Source organism: Octopus bimaculoides, chromosome 5 (genome assembly GCF_001194135.2).
Source record: "Octopus bimaculoides isolate UCB-OBI-ISO-001 chromosome 5, ASM119413v2, whole genome shotgun sequence".
NCBI classification, from domain to species: domain Eukaryota; kingdom Metazoa; phylum Mollusca; class Cephalopoda; order Octopoda; family Octopodidae; genus Octopus; species Octopus bimaculoides.
In genome coordinates this window covers 65,963,060-65,986,483 of record NC_068985.1, presented here as the reverse complement: position 1 = coordinate 65,986,483, position 23,424 = coordinate 65,963,060, and the positions used below count along the sequence as shown (strand labels likewise).

The window sequence follows — 23,424 nt, the reverse complement described above, 5'->3', positions numbered from 1 at the left end:
TCTCCTCTCTTGCTCTGACTCCTACTTCTCTCCACTTCTACTCTCTTTCTTCTCTTCACTCCTACCCACCTTCTCCCTTCTCCCTCTCCCTTCATCGTCACCCCTCCCTCTTAACCCCACCCCCACACAATCCAATCCCACCTTCCCTATCCATCCCATCCCACCCCACCTCATCCCTTACACCCTCTCCCTAAACCACACCTCTACCCCCACCCTCAGCCTAATCCACACCCTACCTTTGCTTTCCCCACTCTCGCCTCCCCCATATCCCAACAATACCACCACACCACATACCACCACACCATACACCTTCATACCACACAACACCACATCACATCACACGACCATGCACACACTAGTACTGACCACTTCCCAGCCCCACACCATCATCCACACACCTACACTTTTGGGATCACCACTACTTTATTATCTCTCCTTCTTCCTAGATCTCCTGTGGGACCCCTATGTCTGGCATTTGCCATGATAGATTATTAGCCACTATACATTCTTTATTTTCTGTCTTTGTTTCTTTTTGTGTTCCTTTCTGTGGAAGAGTGAAGGTTCAAAACATTAAAGACTTTTTCACTTCCCGAGTGTTAAACTAATACATCTGTTTGCTGTCTACACCACCTGTCTTTGTCTTTTGTTTTTTTTTGTGAATTCTCCCTCTCTGTGTGTATGTATATATATATATATATATATATATATATATATATATATATCAGCAATAATTATAACAATAGAGAATTTGGAAAATGGTATATCCTCAAAATTTATTTCCTTTTACAATGTCATACAGCATATTTTTATGGTTACGATGACCTATACATGTTTCCACGGCACAGAGTATAGGTGGTTGCATATGCACCAGACATACTTTTCTGTGAAACTTCATTCAGAGTCTTTCAACCTGCTTATCTTGAAGCAAGCTGAATTCAGCTGTTTATTGGTTAGGTTTCAGGTGAAAGTGAGAGAAGGTTGTTTTGAATCAGAAATCTAATCTGTTTGCAAACTTGGGTGGTTGACTTCAGTTTTCATTTTGAACTTGACAGTTGCTGGCCAAAGTCACTATTCTATCTAACCCTAACCAATAAACATCTAACTGAATTCAGTTCACTTTGAGCCAAGCTGGTTAAAAGACCCTGATTGAAGCTACACAGAAAATTATGCCTGGTTCTATATGCAATTGCCCATACACTGTGTAGTGGAAACACATATTGGTCATCATAACCATAAAAATATGCTGCATGACATTGTAAAATAAAAGGAAGTAAATCTTGAGGCTGTACCAGTCTCCATATTCTCTACCACTATAATTATTGTTCATATACACTTCAGATAATATTACTATCCAGTGAAGCAAACTTGGAATTACCCATCGGAGGAATTTATAGCGTGAGTGACTTCTTATAGTGATCATAAACTTTAAATACTAATTGATGTGGTTAGCCATAATCTGGAATGTAACTGAGAGCTACCACAGTATCCATTTGGATAATATCTCCCTAAACTCAAATGTATATATATATATACATATTTTCACACAAGTGAGCACATAAGTGCAAAACAAGGTGGGAAAAATAGTACCTGAATACCAAAGATAGAGTAATATGCTTTTATTAAAGCTGCAAAATCCTCATGAGACTGTTACTCAAAGTTTCACTTTTCTGTTTGTTGGACCGACAAATGGGAATGCAAAACTCTGAGTAAGTCTTGTGATAATTTTGCAACTTTAATAAAAGTATATATATATATATATATATATATATATATATACTTTATTTAAAAGCAGCAGAAATATAACAAAAGACTGTTACTCTGAGTTTCACGTTCCCGTTCATCGGACAGTTTTTCTAACAAAACTGTCCGATGAACGGGAACGTGAAACTCAGAGTAACAGTCTTTTGTTATATTTCTGCTGCTTTTAAATAAAGCATATTACTCTACCTCTGGTATTTGAGTACACTTTTTTCCACCTTGTTGCACATTTCATGTGCTTACTCCGGTATATATATATATATACACATTTAACAGTTATAACTAAGTATCCATTCACACTTACATTAATATTAGCAATCACACATGGAGATAAAATGCTATCAAAATTTTTAACTAATTTTGGCTCAGATCAATGTTTTTCTAACTCATTTATCAGATACTTGAACTACTTACCAGTAGTGCTAATTGTCTCTGATTGCACAATACTATCACACTGATATCAGAGAGAAAACAATGCACACACATGACAAGCACATTACTCAACATCATTGTCACAATTGCTCTTGAAATGTCAAGTGACTACCTCACACTATTCAGTTCATGTCATGTCCTCACAACCCACATGTAGGCAATTGGACTGATGAGAAAAAATGGAACTACTTTTAAGAAAATTATCCCCTGTCAAACATGAAAAGTATTGTAATTATATTCTGCCAAAGAAACCAAGTGAGATATGTTTCGATGAAACAATTAACATCTTATTAAAACTTATCTGTGAAAGAAGTTCCCTGTTCAATACTCATTGGCAGTGCATTTCAAAGTCATACTCAGTTTTAAAAAATTTGTCAAATGCCACAAGTCTCCTGCAGGGTGAGGAGAGTTGAGCCACCTGGGAGAGTTGTACCACCTTGTATAATGGGAGTAGGATAAGATATGTTTCGCCTGTGAATTTGCCTGCATTACCTAGTATAAGTTCTGGTACAATAATAATCGCCGCCATAATTATCCATGATTTCAAGAATGGAAATACAATAACATTTGCTAACAGAGTCTAAAAACAGTCAAATATGAAGCAAAACACAGGGAAAGGCAAGTTTCAACACTCTTCTTGAGTCAAACAATCACTTGGAGTCCAGGAGTCTAAAGTTCAAAGAAATATAGAATGTTAAGAACACAAGATGTCAAAGTCGATGTCAAAATCACTGCAGTTTCCACCCATCGAGATTACAGTGAAACTGAAAATGTGTGCAGCGGGATGTTCCAAGAATGGCTGGTGTTGGTAATTTCTTTGCGATGTCTGACTTTGACCAAAGTGCTTCATCCTTGGCGTCCACAACAAATGTAGCTTGGTCATTCATGCTCAACACCCAACAAAGAAAAACTTCTTCAAACTCATTACCTTCAAAGGCATCAACTCTTGCAATGTAGTGAAAGATTCTCGATTTTTTCCCTGAGACTTTGACTATGACAAAATCACCTTCGATGATACTCTGATCTTCTTCTCTAGAGTCATTAGTGTCATCATAAATTATTTCCATCTCAGACTCACTTTCACTCGACAATGTACTATCATCATATGGCATCATTTTGTTCTTGATTCTTTTGGTCCTTATGAACAGAGATTTCTTTGCTGCGGCAGAGTTTTTTGGCTTCATTCTTCCTTTCTCTGGCTACTGAGAATTTCTAAGTGGTCAGTCAGTATTTCAGTGCTACTTCTCTGCAAACACCTCAGACAAGCCTGTCTGACAGTACATCCATGCCTGTAGAGTTTATCCTGAATTGGTAACACTGCCAAGCCAAAGACATCTGGAAATTATCCGTAATAGTCCCCAGCTGAAAGTCATCCAGAACAGACTAGCCAGTTCATCTTCGTCAATGCCCAAAGTCTCTCCTAGGATGTCATTGCACTTCCCCACCACTAATCCTCTATATATAGCTAAAGTGGAACATCCATTATTCCTATCACCCAACTGATAGAGCACCTGACAACATTCTAGGTACCTGGCGCCCAGTCTTGGTCTATCCTTCACCCAGGACTGTAACTCATCAAAGAGATGAGTTACAGAAAAACATGCTGCACAAACAGAGCCCACACATGTTCATCTTCTAGAGATCATTGCAGGTGGCACACCCTGAGCATGTATCTGCACATTAAAAGCCATGGCATACCTAAGCCACCACTCAGAGAGAGCTGGCAGCAGACTGCTGTCTGACCACTGAAACATGCCCCTTCCACTAGAAAATGAACAAGAGATGCTCCACCTTGATCAAGCAATAACTGGGGCTAGGCACAACTGTCAGATGATAAATGATGATGGAAGCAATGTAGGCATTCACCACTGCCTACAAGGACAGCTTCCTCTCAGTCCATTTCTGGGTATAACTGGCCATCCTTTTCATCACTTCATCCCAGTTCTTATCCCTGGAGGTTAGGACTGAACCAGACCCCAAGCATGGAGGTTGGGACCAAACCAGACACTGAGCAGTTTAACTGACCCATCAGTCTAGTGTCCAACAATGCCATCTGATGGCATCAACCTGCCTCTCCAGGTGCCCAGTCACAAGCCCACCAACTTCTTGGCATTGGTTTTGGCCCCTGCAAGAGGTGTCCAACGCTATGATAGTGACATCATCCATGTATGCCAACACTGCTCTACCATGTTCCAATTCAAAAGGGATGCCCCTCAATTGTTCCAACTACTATAGCAGTGGGTTGAGAGCCAGCACATACAGAAGAGGTGACAATGGGCAGCCCTGACGGACCAAGCATGTCATGCTAAACAGTTCCGATAGATGGCCATTTAATTTGATCACCAAGCAGATGCTGCTGTACATTGCAGCAATCCAGCCTCTGCAAACAGGTCTGAAATTGGCCTCTTTAAGAATGACTTCCAAGTAACAATGGTCAATTCTACCAAATAAATTTGATTGATCCAAATTTATCAGGGCTCCACCAAAGCCAGCTTTAGTCCCAGCCCACTCTGTGATGTATTGCATAAGGTGGAGGTTGTCATGGATAGACCTGTTGGGGATTGCACACATTTGTGCTTCCCCTACTAAACTACCAATGACAAGCACCAACCTTTTCACTAAAACCTTGGCCAAAATCTAAAATACTGTCTTTAGCAGAATTATTGGTCAAAAATTCCCTTGTGCATCTCCACTATCGGCATCCTTCTTCAACAGTGTCACCACATACCAACTAACAGCTCTAGGAATTCTCCCATTCTGCTGCCAGTTGCAGTAGATGTCTGCCAAGAGGCCACCAAGCAAATCTGGCATGAATACATAGAATTCATGGGGCAAACCATCTAAACCTGGCGATTTGCAACTTATACAAACACTCATCACCTCTTGTATTTCAGTGGCTATTATTGGCTTTTCGCAGAACCTTGCAGCAGGCCAAGAGCTGTGGCAGGCCATCCAAGTATGAACTAAAGTCTGCTACCGTTGTTGACCCATCACCCTCCTCAAACAGTTGCGCAAAGTGCTACTGAAAAGCCACACATATCTGCTCAGAACCATGTATCATGTGCCAGTCCCAATCTATCAAAGACCCAATTGTAGTTTTGTTGCCATATTGCATCTCCACCATTCAGGCCCATCAGACAGCTTTAGTTCCCTCATGATTTAGCACATGGGCCTTAGCTCTGACAATGCATCTTTCGTGTTTCACCTCAAAGTAATGGTCAAGAGCCATTCTTGCCACTAACACATCAGTCACAATGCCTTTACTACTCAGCTCTTCTAGTTTGCTAACTAGTTCTCCCTCTAATCTATTTCTAACTATTTGCTAAATGCTGTCGATTCTGCTCTAATCGCCCTCTTCAGGGCTATCCATCACCAATTGTTGATGATTGCCCCCACCAACTGCCGCTTAACCAGTTCACTAATCCGGTCCCTGTAGTCTTTGCATGCCAGAAAGGACGTATTCAGTTTTCAGTTACCAGGTTCCTGTCTATGAGTCCTATCTAAATCGACTGTGCAGATCACAAATTTGTGGTCTATATAGCTGGCCAATTTGAATTGAGGACACCCTATGCTGTCCCTATCCACTGACCTAACAAATACTTTTCTAGATGCTATCTGGATGACCTATTGTGGTTGCTCCATGTCCTCACTGGCACATCAGGGAAGTTTCTGAGCAGGTTCTCAAGGCTTTTACACCCACTTCTTCTATGTACAAGACCCACACAGTCCTGCTGCACATCTAAAATACTATTCCAGTCCACCACTAGTACTAAAGTGTGAGACGTTCCCAAGAATGTTTCTAGACACCTGAAGAAATCTGACCTTCCAGCCCTTGCCAGGGCATACATGGCCACCAATATAAAGGTACCACCTTCACTGCCATTCACATCTAGGACCACCAACCTACTATCCAGGTCGAAGATGACTGCCCTTACTTTGAGACCTAAGGATTTTCAGAATAACACTGCTACACTGCTGCCTAACAGACTACAGGATGAGGATACCACACAGTCTTCAAAAATGGATGCTAGAGCAAGTTTCCCAGAAATTCTTGTCTCACTAATTACTGTCAGATCTAAATTAAGGGGCCTGAGATCGTTGAGCAGGTGACCCTGCTTCTAAGCCAAACCCAGGCCCTGAACATTTACACAGCCTACTTTAAGGTTATGTACCTTGGTTTTCAGGGATGACTGTTGGCATAGTCTTCTTTTTTGTCAAGTGGGGAAGGGTTTTTTCTAGAAAGTTTTTTTTTTTTAGGTACTTACTAAACCACCCAGTGTCCTGGGGGAATTTTTGTTTCAAATCGAGATACGTATCCGTATCCGTATCTGTTTGGATTAACATCCTGTCTGATGGAGTTTTCAGGAGACATTCTGCGAAACCTTCTCCAGTTGTTACAATGTTTTTATTAATTACTTCCTCAATCAATTCAATGTTGCTCTTCTGAACACCAATGGAGTTGATGAAGGAAGTATGTACCCAAAAGTGTGACTCTTGGTCATTTTATTTTCTGGGTGTTTCTTTTTGTTTACATGTGTTTTGTGGTTGTGAATGTGTTTGCAAAATTGGGTTCTGTTGTGATGAAGGTGTTGATGTTAGTGTCGACTTGTTTTTAATTTGTGTAGTGACAAATTTTGTTTTTCACCATCATGTCTTAGGGCCTTTAATTTGGGATGGTTTCTGTTTGCTTCAGATTCAGTTTTTCTCTTATCCTCAACAAAGGCCTTTTGGTGTGATGTCAATGTCTTTGCTTTTGTTAGGCCTGAGTTGGAGGAAGGTGGTATATGTAAGGTAGTAGCTTTGTCCACACCTTGAGGAGTTGGTAGTAACAGTGGAGAGCTTCTTGCTTTCTCCACCGCAGGGCAAAAGGCTTTGAGGTGGTTCATATTTCCACACACAAAACACTTCATTTTTTCTTTTCTTTTCTATATAATTGGGCATCTGTTTGCATTCCCCAAAACAGAAAAACTCGGGAATATGATTTATTTCCTCAGGAGAAACTAGTATTTGGAATTCCATAAGAATTCCAGTCCTATTGAGTTGTGGGGTGAATTTCACCTCCACAATCTCCCCACACTCCTCCAGAATGGCTAAAACTCTCACTGGATCATGGTGAATCAGCAGGTTCTTGACTCAGGGAATTTTTTCTTCCTCACTGAGGCACATAACACCTGGTATCGTAATGTCACTTTTGTATTGCAGTGCTTTATTTTTCAAATCTGGAACTGAATGGACAGTTCATTGGCTCACTGTTCTCAAAAGGGATATAGCTTCGTTGTGATTCTTTATGTCATTATTGCTGTTGCTGCTGTTGTTGTCGTTGTTGTTTTCCATACTGTTACCATTGATAACTGCATTGTTCTTTTTGCTGTTGTTGTTTTCAGTCTTGTTGTTCATGTTGCTGTTGTTGTTTTCAATCTTGCTCGTGTTGTTGCTAATATTGTTATTGATATAGTTGCTATTATTGTTGTTATTGCTGCTTGTGCTGTTGCCATTCACATTGTCGCTACTGCTGTTGTTGTCATCATCCTCGTTCTCACTGTCATTGCTGCTGTTTGTACTTTGGTACTTGTTACTGCCATCATAGCAACAAGAGGAAATTTTATTTCTCTTTAACAAGAAATCAATTTTAACTTCAGTTGCATTCTGTGTCACAACTGTGTCAACAGAATGCTGCTCTCTGTTGATTATTATGATTTTGTCGTAATCCAAAACTTTTAAAATTTGAAAAATAAATGAAATCTTGTCTCCACAAAAATGCAAAACCACTGTTACAGAGTTTATACCCCCAGAAAGGGGATGCATGTACCCAAAAATGTTACTATCGCAATCCAAACAATGCATTCAAGACAATTATTAAAAAATATTTGACTGAATAGGCTGCAACCAGCTGAAACACTTGATTAAACACTTATAAATCATGGAGCTCCAGCTTTGTATGTCTTCTCAGTATGGTGGCCATAATAATGGTAATAATAATAGTTTTTGACTTAGATAAAAAGGCCAGCTATTTTTAGGGGAAGGCGTTAGTCAGTACAGATGACTTAATTTCTTTTTTATTGTTATTTTATTTCATTGACCCTGAAAGGATGAAAGGTAAAATTGACCCTGGCAGAATTTGAACTCAGAATGTAAAGAGCTGGAACAAAATATCACAAAGCATTTTTCTGATGATGCTCTAATAATTCTGCCAGTTTGCCAATAATAATAATAATTTTACAGGAAACATCTATTACAAAAATAAAAATAACAGATTATTTCATAAATACTATTGAATTATAACAAATGGAACGGAAAAGAAAATGTGTTAATCGACATGGAAATTAAAATATTTTTTAAGCCAGTTTACATCATGTGCATATTCCCTTAGAATATGTTGCAGATTGCTGCAAACTGCAAAAGGTGATTGACAATGCAGTCAATGGAGCATGTTATCTGTATGAATAAAAATCAAAGTATGTGATAAAGAAGATAGATGTTTCACTTTTCAGTGATGTATAGGATTGTGAAAAAGCAGTATCGATGCTTGGTAGTATAAATAACATTTAACAAAGAACTTCCTGTCTGAAAATGACTTAAAAGTCATGGGCAAATGGACAGAAAGAAAATGTAAAAGACAAGCTATATAGAAATTGAAACAGCTTAGAACTCTGTGAAAAATTGCATTAGGGATGTGTGAGGTCATTGACCATAAAGATAATGATTTCTTTTGACATGGCATATGAAAAGTTTTGAATAAGACCCTTCATTTTATGGTGTCAAAAAACATGTCTGCTTGTGACCGCAGCTATAATTCTCTTACAGTATCTGTGATGGAGAGGAGGTTTTGGAATAGTTTCTGAATACTGCAAGAAAGAAGTAGGAGTTATGATATGCATGCTTCAAAGATTATAGTTATATTAGTGAAATTAGGTTGTTTCAAATATAAATGGAAACTGGTCCACTGAATCCAGAAACTATTGAATTAGTTGTTTTTAGTCTAAGTGCAGACTGGTGGTGTACAACTGCCTGTAACTATCCTGTCATTTTATTTCAGACATGTATGTGCATACATATATGAATTAACGCACACTTGCATGTTTGCATATACACATACACACAGACAGACACACATACATACATACATACATACATACATACATACATACATACATACATACATACATATGTACATACATACATACATATATACATACATACCTACATACGTATATACATACATACATACATACGTATGTACATACATACATACATATGTACATACATACGTACATACATACGTACATACATACATACATACATACATACATACATACATACATACATACATACATACATACATACATACATACATACATACATACATACATACATACATACATTCATTCATTCATACATTGGCCTTGTTGAGGCACTCTCTTAAAGGATTCAATCGAACAATTCAATCCCAGTTCTTTTTTTTTAAAGCTTGATTCTTATTTTATTGGTCTCTTTTTTTTTTAAGTCCCTTTTTCTGAGCTGTTAAATTACGGAGGATGTAAACAAACCAACACTGATTGTCAAGCAATGTAGGGTTAAACACACAGATATGCATATGCACACACTCATACACACAAACATACACAAGTGGCTTCCACATAGTTTCAGTCTATCAAATTCATTTACATGACATTGGTCAGCCTAGGGTTATTGTGGTAGATACTTAAAGCGCTTGCCCAAGGTGCTGTGCAGTGAGACTGACCCTAAAATCACATGACTGTAAAACAAAGCTTCTAAACCACATAGCCATGCCTGCACCTAATGTATAAAGCATTTAGTTAAACTCTAAATGTACAATTATATTTCAGCTGAAGATATTGTCTATAATGAAGCAGTGATGCGTGGTGCATTTGTGCAGTTTCTGCGACGATTAGCTGACCAAGTTGAAAATGGAATCATCCCTCTCTTTGATGCTATGACTTTCAGTCCATGCAATACAATATCTATTAATGAAGACGTTAGCCATAGCAGCAACACATTCAAAATGTCTCCACCAACACCACCACTACCACAATCACCATCACAACCATCTCTTGCACCCCTGCTGCCAACAACTCCTGAAGAAATCCAGATGCACTCAGGATGTCATTCGATGCTGCAACATCACCAGAAAAGAGACTCATTTCATCAACAACAAATACTGCAACAAAGAAAACTGCTTGAACAACAACATCAACAACATTGTGAACAACAACTACAACTCTCACATCATATGTCTGAAATGAATAATATCAATCTTGATGATGATAATGTGGATGCTGATACCAATAATAATGTTAATGATGATGATGATAGATACAATAATGATCTCATTGTCGAATCCTCCTTCTCATCTGATACTCTTAACAGTAATGGTCAGTTTAAGCAAGAAACCAATTTCCAACTTAGTAGTCAAGAACACATCTCTGATGGAGTCTTTCCAGAAGATTCCATCAAACATCAGGTAAGTTTGGCTCTTAAATGGTTTCCTTTTTATCACTATGCTCCCAAATAATATTCATCTCAATCTATATAAACTAATAATGAAAGCCCCCTTGGATTGGAATGTTTGCTACAGAACAAAATGAGATTGAATGTACATATATATTCAACCCAAAGTTATTTTTTTATCATAGTGTCCAAGAAATAATAGGAATAATCTTATTATTATTAAGAATAGACTTGGCTGATTTACTGCACAGGCATGGCTCTATAGAGTAAATTGAAAGTATCAACAACCAGAGCCTTATGTTGGCCAAAGGGAATTCTAGAGGAATGATGTTCTAAGATAACTAGATGTAGTCATTAGTACAATATCTGAAAGAGTGAACAAAGTATGAGTGACAAGAGAAGATGCACGAGTGAGTGGAGGTGGCATGAGGTTAACCAGTTTGAAGAGCAGAGGTCACCATAACAGCAGTAGAAAAAAACACACTTATATATATATATATATTAGGTATTAGGATTTACCTTATCTATCACTCACATCCACTCCGCTATGTGCAGGTAAGTTGACTTTTTTCATTTCGTCAGAGATTCTAACCCATCTTAATTTACTTTAATCTAACTTTTGGTATAACTCAATTAAATTGTAATTTATTGCCTGCTCCTTCTTTCCTCCCTTTTTCACTCTGTAAAAACTCACCTAAGTTGCTTATCTATCTTCATTACTGTTATGACTCCAATGTCATCCCAATGGATAGCTGCCTATCCCATTTTATCCTATCTACTTTATCATTAAAATTTGCTTATAGCCTGAGTCATTGTGTTCTGTGTTTTGAAAACCACCAGCATGGCTTTAATTCCCCAATTTTTCCATATGGGCCCACCCATTCCTTCCCCCACCACCTACACCAGAAGACACTCTTTTGTACAGGGAATCTCTTATGGCACCTCCCTTCCTCAGTTGTGGCATCCACATTACTGCAATACAAACGCACCAAACTCTGCACCAAAGAAAACAAAACTAAACATGACTATGCAGTACTTAGTTTTATTGTGTCATTAATTAACCAGCGAATTATTTTTATATAATTACCTACACTTATCCTGTCTATTTATGTAATTTACATACCTGTATCTCTATTAACATTGTTATGTATTAATGGTCATATGTGCCCCCCACACACACACACACACACCAATGGAGGTGACAATAATTAACCAATTAGCCTATATATGTATTTACTTGTATCTGTACTAACACTGCTTTTACTAATATTGGTATAGCATCCATTTCCAGTGGAGTTAGCAAGTGTAACATGAATGATGATGGATTAAATGCGAGCACAAATGCTCATTACAACCTTCTTTTCAGATGCCAAAGCCGCAGTTCCCCCTCCCCATGTTACCACCTGCCTCCCCTTACATTTCCTCTGAGTTGGCACTGTCAATGTAGGTACATTGAATGGTAGGTCTGTTGAGATTGTTGAGGTGCTTGAACAGAGACGTGTTGACATGTGTTGCATCCAAGAAGTAAGGTAGAAGGTATTTTCAGCCACATTCCTCACAGGCAAAAGGCATAGGTATAAATTTTTCAAGGAAGGTAAAAATGATGGGGTAGGAGGTGTGGGTATACTTCTAGCAGAGAAATTGGTAAATAAGATGATTGAGGTTGTCAGAGTATGTGATAGAGTACTTGAGCTTAGACTAGTTTTGCAGAGTATCATGGCAACAAACATCTTTGCCTATGCCCTACAGCTGGGTCTGCTTTTATGATACTCTTTTATGATACTCTTTTATGATACTCTTTTGAAGGCTGCTTCAAAGACAAATGACAGTGACCTTATCTTCATAGCTGGTGATTTCAATGGACATGTTGGGCAGTACCTGGGTGTCATCCATGGGATGCATGAGGGCTATGGAATTGGTTCCCGAAATGAAGAGAGAACATAATTACTGGAGTTCTGTGTTGTGAATGACCTAATGACCAGCAACACCAACTTCAGAAAACCAGCCAGTCACCTGGTAACCTATAATTCTGGTGACCATGCTAACCAGATTGACTACATTCTCACCAGAAAACAGGATTCATGGCTGCTCACAAATGCAGAGTCCTTCCCTGGTGAAGAATATGCCCCTCAGCATAGGTTACAGGCAGAAAGGATTCCAAAAAGCAAGCCAGTTTGGAAAAGAATGATCTGGAAGTTTATGGATCCTTTGAATAGTCAGAGATTTAGAGACATCCTAACTGAAGCATTTAAGGAGGAGGAGATGGAGGAGTTACAGACTTATAACATAGAATATAACTGGAAGTTCCTACAAGACAACTTACTGAGAGCTATAGACCAAATTTGTGGTTGGTGCAAAGTCTCAACCTGACCTAGGATGACATGGTGGTGGAACAGTGTAGTTGACGGCCACTAGAGCAAAGAAACAGACTTGGAAGGACTAGAAGGGTGGTGGTAGCAAGGAGCTTTATCAGGCAGCTAGAAGGGAAGCTAGGAGGCAGGTATATTTAGCAAGGGTTGAAGCACAAAGGAAGAAGTTTGCCAATGTTCTGCAGTGTGAGGACCAGTGGCTTGAAGTGTTTCAGTTTGCAAGGCAGTGCACCTGGAAAAATTGTAATATTGTTGGAAAGGAGTGTGCTTCCATGGATGATGGCTCACTTGCAGTTAATGATTCTGCAAAGAAAGAGGGAGGCTTTGACGTGCCACTATGGAAGGTTGCTAAATGTAGAGAGCCCATAGGAGAAGGAGAGTCTACCTAAGGTGGATCTAACAGAGGGACTGGAAATTCAAAGAGACAGTAGCATGGTAGATAAATCCATAAAGGATATGAAGGCCAGAAAAGCTCTGGCCCATCAGGAATCACCACTGAGATGCTTAAAATATCTGATGTTGTGGGTTATGGTATAGTCACCTATATAGTTAATCAGGTAACTACACTATAGTCAACTACTACAAAGATAAAGGTGATGCCTTAGACAGAAATAATTACTGAGTTATCAAACTCTTGAATCAGTTGATGAAAGTTACGGAGAGAGTCATAGCCCAACTAATTAGGGAGAGAGTTGGTCTAGATCAGATGTAGTTTGGTTTTGTGCCAGGGAGAAGCATCACTGATGCATGTAAGGCAGCTGCAGGAGAAATACTTACCCAAAAATAAACCTCTGTACTTAGCTTTTGTTGACATGTTGAAGGCCTTTGACAGGGTCCCCTGCTCCTTTATCTGGTGGTCAATGCAGAAACTAGGGATAGATGAGTGATTGGTGAGAGCTGTACAAGCCATGCACAAAGATACTGTCAGTAAGGTGAAGGTTGGGAATAATGAGTATAGCAATGAATTCAGTGTACAGGTAGTTCACCAATGATTGGTCCTCAGCCCCCTCTTGTTCATCATAGCCCTCCTGGCAGTAACAGAGGAATTTAAGTCAGGCTGCCCCTAGGAGCTCCTCTGTGCTGATGATCTTGTTCTTATCACTGAATCACTGTCAGAACTGGAGATTAAATTTCAGATGTGGAAGCAAAGTCTGGAATCAAAGAGTTAATTTAGCAAAAACCAGTCTTAGTAAGTAGGAAAGCAGATAAATTATAAATCCCTTCAGGTAGATGACCCTGCTCAATTTGTAGAAAAGGCATAAGTAGAAACTCTATAAGGTGTACTCAGTGTAAGTTGTGGAAACATAAAGGGTGCAGCAGTATCAGAGGAAGGTTAACAGGGAAAATAGTTTTTGTGTGTGGCAGATGTACAGGTACAAAAAATACTAGAAATGTACAAAAAATAGACTCCATCAAATGTCAGTGGGGTCACCTAGAAGTAGTTGACAGCTTTTGTTATTTAGGGGACCAAGTCGGCAGTGGAGGTGGATGCTCCGAGAGCATAATTGCTAGAATAAGAATAGGCTGGGCAAAGTTCAGAGAGCTTCTACCTTTGTTGGTAACAGAATGAAAGGCAGATTATATGATCCCTATATGAGAACAACCATGTTACATGGTAGTGAAACATGGATTTGACTACAGAGGACATGTGAAGGTTTGAAAGAAATGAATTTAGTGTGCTTTGCTGGATGTTCAATATCAGTGTACACATACAACAGAGTGTAAGCATCTTGAGAGAAAAATTGGCCGTAAGAGGCATCAGATGTGATGTGCAAGAGAGATGACTAAACTGGTGTGGATATGTGATGTGTATGGACGAGGATCTCTAACTGTAGAGGAAACCTGTGTGAGAGGGAGACATGGAACATGGTGGTGAAGCATGATCTTCAAATGATAGGTCTTATGCAGGCAATAACAAGTGATTGAGACCTTTGGTGATATACTGTGATTGAGAAGACTCATCAAGCTATGTGAAATCATAGTCATGGCCAATGCTGTAAAAGCACCCATCACACTCTTGGAGTGGTTGACATTAGGAGGGGTATGCAGCTGTAGAAACCATACTGATCAGACTGGAACCAGGTACAGCTTATCATTTCCAGTCAAACCTTCTAACCCATGCCAGCAGGGAAAGCACTCACTAAATGAGGAAGATGGTATATTACATAAGAGTATATTCAAAAAAGACCAAGCATTGTCTTTGTATATAGTTTTTTTATTCTTTCTATAACAGCTGTCATATGGGAATATTGTTTTTTAAGGGTTTGGACTGGTTGTGTAAACCCCAGTATTTTGTATAGCATTTATTTTACAACTTTTTAAGATAGAATAGCAGAATCAGCCTGGGTAGCTTTTGAACACAGAACAAAAAGCAGAATGTATTTTGTCCAATGCACTAGAGAATGCTTAAGGATGAGAGAGGGAGGAAAAACAGTTTCCTGCAAAATGACCTGTGTGGTTATGGCTACTCACATCTAATATGGAAAAGAAAATGTGGGGAATCATTGGTTGGAGCTGCAAGGTGTAGGAGGGTGTCAAGGTGCCAAAGTACCCCTATAAGGCAAAAGGTGAGTGTAAGTGGGTCTACTAACAGTATAGCCCGGCTTTGTCCGGGATTAAGTTAGGATTATTAAGCTAATCAAGTTCTTTATTTCAAACCAAACTAAGTAACATCGACGTCAAATTTGGGCAGAATCAGTGTCACAATGGGAGCGCATGGCTTGGGAGTTTGATCGACACCCCCATCATCTAAGACCTCTTTGCTGATGGGTTGGGAACCCTTCCAGCAAGGAAAATAAAATGCCCAAAAGGGCTCCCGATTCTCTGTGCCAGAAGCAGTTATGTTCAGATCACAACTAAGTTTAAGCATATATATATATATATATATATATATGGGCAACACACACACATACACACACATACGTACACCAATTGCATACATATTTTTTGTACGCATACATGTTCGTATGTGGTGGGGGGCAGTGCCCATATATCAACAAACACTTTTTTCCTCGATAGGAAAAAAAAACAACAAAAGTCTTAACAAAAACTTACTCGTCACTAGAAAGGGACTTAACTCCTGTTTGTAAACAATTGTGATTTCCCCAACTTGAAAATTGTTAAATGTTTTGGTTGAAAATTTATTTTTACTGCTATTCGCTGGTGCCTTTGGGAAAAATAAGTTGACGAAAATACAGCTAGGGTCATGACGAATGTCCTCCTAAAATTGGAGTGACATGCGTGCTAATTTGTGGACATGCATAAATTACATTCACGTACATACACACACACATCCTGCCTTTTATATATACAGATACATGGAAGGTTATATGGGTATGTGAGATTATATAAGTGGTGAGGGGCGGCAGACTATCAATAGTTAGAGATGATAGAAGGATGCAAAAGAAGGAAGAGCAGCAGGAGTAGTGAAGATAATACAGCTACTGATTGTGTGTGTGTGTGTGCGCGCGCGCGCTTGTACCCCACCACTGTTCAACAACTGGTGCTTTTGTTTGTTTATGTCTTCATAATTTAGTAGTTTTGCAAAAGAAACTGATAGAATAAGTATCAAGCTTAAAAGAAAATAAGTACTGGGGTTGATTCATTCAATTAAAACCCTCCAAGGTGGTGCATCAGCATGGCTAAAATCCAATGACAAAACAAGTAAAAGGTAAATGATACATATATATATATATATATATAGACCTACACGTGTACATGCACATATACATGTGCATGTATAATTCTGTATGCCTTATGGTAGTTGCCCATATATATATATATGCATATATATATATATATATATATATATATATATATATATATATATATATATATACACACACACACACACACACACATGTACACACGCATGCATGCACACACACACATATGCACACACTTCCCACATCCTCCCAAGTCTTTTCTTGTCTTCTTCTGATGGTTCCATTCATTTTAAGTATAGTCCACTTCTTCATGAAGATGCTCCACCTCAATGTGCATCACCTATCTATTCCAATATAGTCTTCTCTCTTGCATTCAGTTTTCTCTCAGTTCATTTGTGTTTCATCATTCAGGTACACTAATATTGTATGCAGTTCTTGGTTGCTTTATTTCTTCTCTTCTCATGCATTCTCCACTTACTTGTTTTATTTCTGTCTAGTTTTTAAAAGTCTCCCACATTCAAGGCCTACATCTTAAAACTGTGCAACATCAGTCTTTATACACAAGCACCAAACTATTTGCACTTCACTCTGAGAGAAAACTCCTTTGTTGCCAGCAGAGGTAATGGCTTACTGAACTTTTTCAAACCACTTCTTATTCTGTCTTCTATACTTTCAGTGTTCCTCCCACCCTTGCTAGTTAGGTCCTGTAGGAAAAAGAAACTAGCAATTACTTCTAGAGAGCTCCCCTAAGCCTTGGAAGGAGTCTATTTCACATGTGCTCTTAGTACATATTGTTCCTGTGAACCTTCCTATATGAATGTTACCTTCTCTGTTAGCCTCTGTGACCCCACTACACTTCTTGGGGGTAAACCCTTCTTCTCCTATGTGTTATTCTCATTTAATAGCTTCTTATAGACCTTCTATACCTGTTTCTTTACATCATTTGTAAGTGCAAGAGTGACATTATCATCCTGTATGCATTTCTCCTCAACAACATCTAAAGTTTCTCTCACACACCACCTTATAATTCAGAATATCTCATGCTTCTGATTCATCAGGCCTTGAACATTGGCAAATGTTTTACTCTCAGCTTTTCCTATTCCTAGATATTAATGACATTGATGTTGCTGTTGGTATTTTATGCTTTATAAATATTGATTTCAACAAACAATAGCCAAATTTACATAATGATTCAAACATTATGTAATCTTGTTAATTCATGTCATCAATGTCAGCATTCCCATCTACCTGTGTGTATATACAGGGTGCATTCCAGAAGTTTTCAGACATTTTCAGGTGGGACATTTATTAATTTCAAAGAAGTACAAAACTCTAGTCTCCTTTAAAGTGGGATACTCTGCACTTGTAATGCACTTGTAGTGCTCTAGCCACTTTGTGAATGCACCATGGAAGCCTGCCAAAGGGAAAGTATCTTTGTTGCAGCCTCCTTTATTTTCAAAATAACTGCCCTTTAGGTTTTCCTTCAGTTTGGGGAAAAACCTAAAGTTACAGGTAGCAAGATCTGGAGCACCCTGGGAACAGATTTTGCACGTGTTCAGATCTTCATGAATAAGTGTGTGTATAGTTGCCACTCCAACTCCAAACAGTATGTTTATTGTCTTTATAGACACACAATGGTCTTTATCCAAAACATTGTGAACTTTCTCAGTCAGCTCTGATGTTCTAATGTCTCTCTCCTTCCCTCACATTTCATCATTTCTCACCTTTTTGCCATCCTTGAACCACTTGCACCAGCAAAAGCGTTCACCCATAATCATTCTGGAGCATTTCATAAGTTTCTGTAGTGTCTTTGCGAAGCTGAATATGAAACTTTGTTGCACAGTGAGCTTCCAAACATCTCAGTTGCATTCTGCAAACTAGTCAGCTGTGACAAGCATATTTAGTAGGGTGTGTTCAAAGTGCTATCTCTTTCAATCTAGAATAGCAAAAGTTAGGAGGTCAGTTTATTAGATGCATAGTAAGGATAGACTAAAATTACAAAATCAAGGACAGTTGTACCTGCCTCTCCTAAAAAAGTCTCAGAACTTCTGGAAGGCACCTTGTATACCCTAAATATGCTTGTATCAACAATTTTTCCATAGGGTTCCTGATTATAGCAGAGCCAGATCAGCAACATCTTCAGGAGGTACCAGATTATAGCACTACCAAGAACTATGAAATACATGGTATTGCATTACAGGTGCGTCCACCAGCCTGAAAACTATCTGCTCAAGCATGAACAGTGCCTGCAATGTTTTACTGGATTGCATGTGTTATACCTTTTTCTGTGGATACACTGTGCATCTCATACAACTGCTGACTGAGGAAGACTATCTACTTGTAAGAATAATTGAACCTACATAATATTTTTTAATAATCTACTATTGTTATTTTGTGTACAAAGCAATGTATACAACTACGAGCAATGGCACATGTGAGCAGAGAGGCTTCGGCCAATATACATGTATGTATCTGTACATATGCATGTGTGTGTGTGTGTGTGTGTGTGTGTGTGTGTTGTAATGTTGTAAGAGTGAAGTGTGTATGGATGGACGATGCTACATTTGCACTGCATGATTCTGAAAAGCAAAAAGCATGGAAATGTCACTATAGAAAGCTACTACATGGGGAGAATGTATGAGAAGGGAAGAATTTTCTTAATGTGAACCTGATGGAGGTTGTCAGCAGTATGTGAGATAAAGCAATTAAGGATATGAAGACAGGGAAGGTTCCTGCTCCATCAGGAATTATTGGTAAAATAGTTGGAGTAGGCTATGGCCTAGTCATCCATATAGTTAATCAGATTGTACAGGAAGGTAACATATCCAATAACTGGTGTTGCTACTAGGATAAATAAAATGCCTTTGAGAGAAGTAACTACAGAGGTGTCAAACTGTTGTCCTCATCCATACACATCACAGGACCACACCACTCAGTCTTCTCACTTACACTCCATATCTAATTTTTCTTATACTTAATTTTTTTCTCAATATATTAGTACTTATACAAACATATTCATACAAATATATGTGTATGCATGTATATGTATGTTTGCACGCATGCATATATCTGACAGGCTCCTGCACAATTTCCAAGTTAAATTTGTTTCTTAAGACATTGGTTGACTCAGGGCTACAACAGCAATCACTTATTAAAGTTGTCAAATCTGGAATCTTTGTAAAGCACCTTATAAATAATATTATTTTCTTTCTTTCCTATTTTTCACCCTCCTCTATAGATGGTTCCATTACTCAGTGTTGTTGAAACCAGTGGATCTGATACCTACCCAGACATTGTTGTTGATAATCTACAATTACAAGTTCTCATGGACCGAATAGTCAATGCCAAGAGGCCAATTTCACCTGTTAGCATGCACTATTTCAGTCTTTCAGTTTTGCAAGGAGCAATTAATTTGGTCTTTTCCAAATGGGAACTAAAACATTCTTCGGGTCTTGGTCTAAGACGCACAAAGGCAGAAAGTGGATGTCCTCTCGATCGTAGAAAAGTCGATGCTATTGAAAGTAAGTAATGTTTGGTAACTTTTCAATACTGTCATTGATTTTTAGATCAAGCTTGATACTAATTTAGCTGACCAAAATCTTTTCCTTTCTTCTCAAAGACGTTTTAATTAAGACCACTGCAAGACTTTGTCATGAATCTAATACCACAATATCCAGAATAGTCTTAGGTGACTTACTTATGATTGTATAGGTTATGTAAAGTAAATTTGGCTATTATTTCTAGGTAGACATTGCTGATTCATCAGTTGTATAGTAAAAGGTGGTTGGGATTAGGTGCTAGTGATAATGATGTTGAAGTTTCTTGTAGTGATGATTGTACTAGTGGTTGAACAGAATGATAGTGATGTTGTGATGTTGTTGTTGATTACCCCAGTTGATGTTGTTGATTATTCTCTATGATAAAAACCATCCTAGCTATCACTATCCAATCCATTTTTTTTAAGTAGTGTCCATCTAGGGCCTCTTTTGCTTTGGCTGTTATTTCTAGCAAATTGTGAAAAAAAAAATGTAAAGGTTTCTTTGTAGTGGTAGTGATGGTAATAATGGTGATGCTAGTGGTGAAAGTAATGTAGGAACAGTAGAAGTAATGGTGATAGTGAGATGGAGGTGTTGTCAATTTTGCCCAGGTCAGTCTTAATCTAGTAGATCTATAAGCTTTCCAGCTATGACTATCTCATCTATTTTTCTCTTTTTTATATATAGTGTATCCAAACTGGTAAACTATGATTTGATGCAAATTTCACTGCTCTTTCTGATAATAGTGAGATTTGTTAGAGATAAAGATTGAAGCTGTGGTGATCGAAGCGGTTATAATGGGAGTTGTTGTTGCTTAGGCCCTAGTCATCCTTGGTCAGAAATTGTTTTTGTATATCTAAGACTACATTATCCAATGTGTCCTTCATTTTTTTAAGATGGCATGGGAGTGTAATTTGAGGGAGATTTGGATGTTCTTTCTAGCAAGTCAAGCAACTATGTAGAAGTTCATCTTTTGCTTTGTAAAGTTAGTAGAGATACTGAGGAATGGGTTGTAATGGCCAAGGTTGTGGTGGTTGTGATGATAATGGTGAAAGAAATGGTAATTTGGTCTTACCTTTTAGTGATTATATGTTGTTATTTAATTTTTAAAACATGTTTTTTGTAATTAATGGTGTAATGTTCTTTTCTTATTATCCTTTCATTAATTTGCAGCATTTTATTTATCCCTGTGTAATGAGTACCAACTGACAAAAGTATCCAAGGCCATATTTCATAAAGCTTTCACAATAAAAATCAGCAATGCCAAACGTGATCATCGAAAATCATAAACACTGGAACTTAATGGATATTTTAAATGGGGAGCAAAAATATAATCATCAAGCATGGAATCATTTTAGAAACTTTCCAGTTAGCTGTTATTGCTATATACAAAATGTTTGACCTGTATAGCTTACAAGCATTTCTAAGCTGAAACGTGTTATTAAAATGTAATTTTCATAATCATTGCCATCGTTACTAACATTTGGTTATTATTGTTGTCTTTCTCATCAGCATTATCTAAATAAATTTTCCAGGGAATTTGGTACATCATTAAGAATTCAATATTACATTGGTTTTTGTTTCCAGTTCATGAATCTGATGTTTTTTTTAATTTAATATGCATCCAGTCTAGGGCAATGAGTTGGTGTGAATTGTGCAGGAATTGCATTCTACATCAATCATTTGGAAGAAGATCTGATACTGCAACAAAAGAAAGCTTCGTAAGCTCTGCAATCTTGCTTTCATCTTAGTAAGCACTGTTTTGAGTAGCAAGTATTGGCAAAAACTTGAAATAAACAGTCTTTATTAATAATAAATATTATTTTCACTCAACAATCTGTATCGAGTTGTTCATTCAGTGCCTGTTTAGTGTTACTAATTTCACAAACAAGCAATTATAAGATATACAAATGTATGTATGTATGTAATGTATGTATGTATGTATGTATTGTATTGTATTGTATCTTTTTCTTTTACTTGTTTCAGTCATTAAACTGTGGCCATGCTGGGGCACTGCCTTGAATTTTTAGTCAAATGAATCAATCCACTAATATTTTAAGCTTGGTACTTATTCTATCAGTCTCTTTTGCAAACCACTATGTTATGCAAACACACCAACCTAGTTGTCAAGCAGTGGTGGAGGGGGGAACAAACACAGACAGAAAGACACACACACATAGATATACATCATCATCATCATCATTATTTAATGTCCATTGTCCATGCTGTCATGGGTTAGATGGGTTAGATGGTTTGACCACTCACAAGGTCTTGGTCGGCCTGAGGCTATAGTAGGTGCTACACTGGGACTAAACCCAGAACCATGTGGTTGGAAACCAAGCTTCTTACCACATAGCCACAACTGCACCTATATGTGTGCTTATATGTATATAACACACACACACACACACACACATATATATATATATACACAACACACGCATGCACACACACACACACACACACACACACACACACACACATATAGAGTAAAATCTATTCACTAACATAAAGTGACAGTCCTGATTAGGACAATGTTACTACCTTTTTTAGCCCCAGGAAAACATCTTTTCCAGCTGGCTACTGACGCACAGCTGTGTCTTTATACCTCGAACAAGGGAGCTAATATCCCCACTCAGCCTTAAACAGTACCTGTGGACCATGGTTTCTGGGTTATTTCTCTTCATGGTCTGCAGGTACCATTTAAGGTTGAGTGGGGACATTAGCTCCCTTGTTCGAGATATAAGGACACAGTTGTGCATCAGTAGCCAGCTGGTAAAGATGTTTCCCTGGTGCTAAAAAAAGGTAGTAACATTAGTAAAACTAATTGCTTTCCTCTTTACGAGATCAGTGACTGTGTGTCACTTTAAAAGTATATACTTCAAACAAGGCCTAGTGCTGTCATCTCTAACCAACGGTCTTCCTGTGCTGATGAAGAGAAATAACTCAGAAACCATGGTCTACAGGTACCTTTTAAGGTTGAATGGAGACATTAGCTCCCTTGTTTGAGGTATAAGGACGCAGTTGTGTGTTGGTAGCCAGCTGGAACGGATGTTTCCTGGGGCTAAAAAAGGTAGTAATATCGTCCTAACCAGGACTGCCACTTTATGTCGGCAAATGGATTTTACTCTGTAGTACTGTTACTACTTACTTCTTGTTCAGAGATTTAAAACTAATTGCTTTCCTCTATATATA

General features: G+C 38.2%; 1 protein-coding gene across 4 annotated transcripts in view; it reads left to right on the top strand.

The window, feature by feature from the left end:
• LOC106872171 (uncharacterized) overlaps nt 1–22,065 on the top strand; it is a 58,863-nt gene extending 36,798 nt beyond the window's left edge. For 3 of the 4 annotated variants that reach the window (XM_052967767.1, XM_014919059.2, XM_052967768.1), the window contains exons 3-5: nt 10,038–10,672; nt 19,932–20,214; nt 21,403–22,065. In XM_052967767.1, coding sequence (XP_052823727.1) covers nt 10,038–10,672; nt 19,932–20,214; nt 21,403–21,518 — 1,034 coding nt within the window. In that variant the 3' untranslated portion in view covers nt 21,519–22,065. The remainder of the gene's footprint in view (nt 1–10,037; nt 10,673–19,931; nt 20,215–21,402) is intronic. The other variant, XM_014919060.2, reaches the window with a different exon arrangement.
• The last annotated feature ends 1,359 nt before the right edge of the window (nt 22,066–23,424 follow it).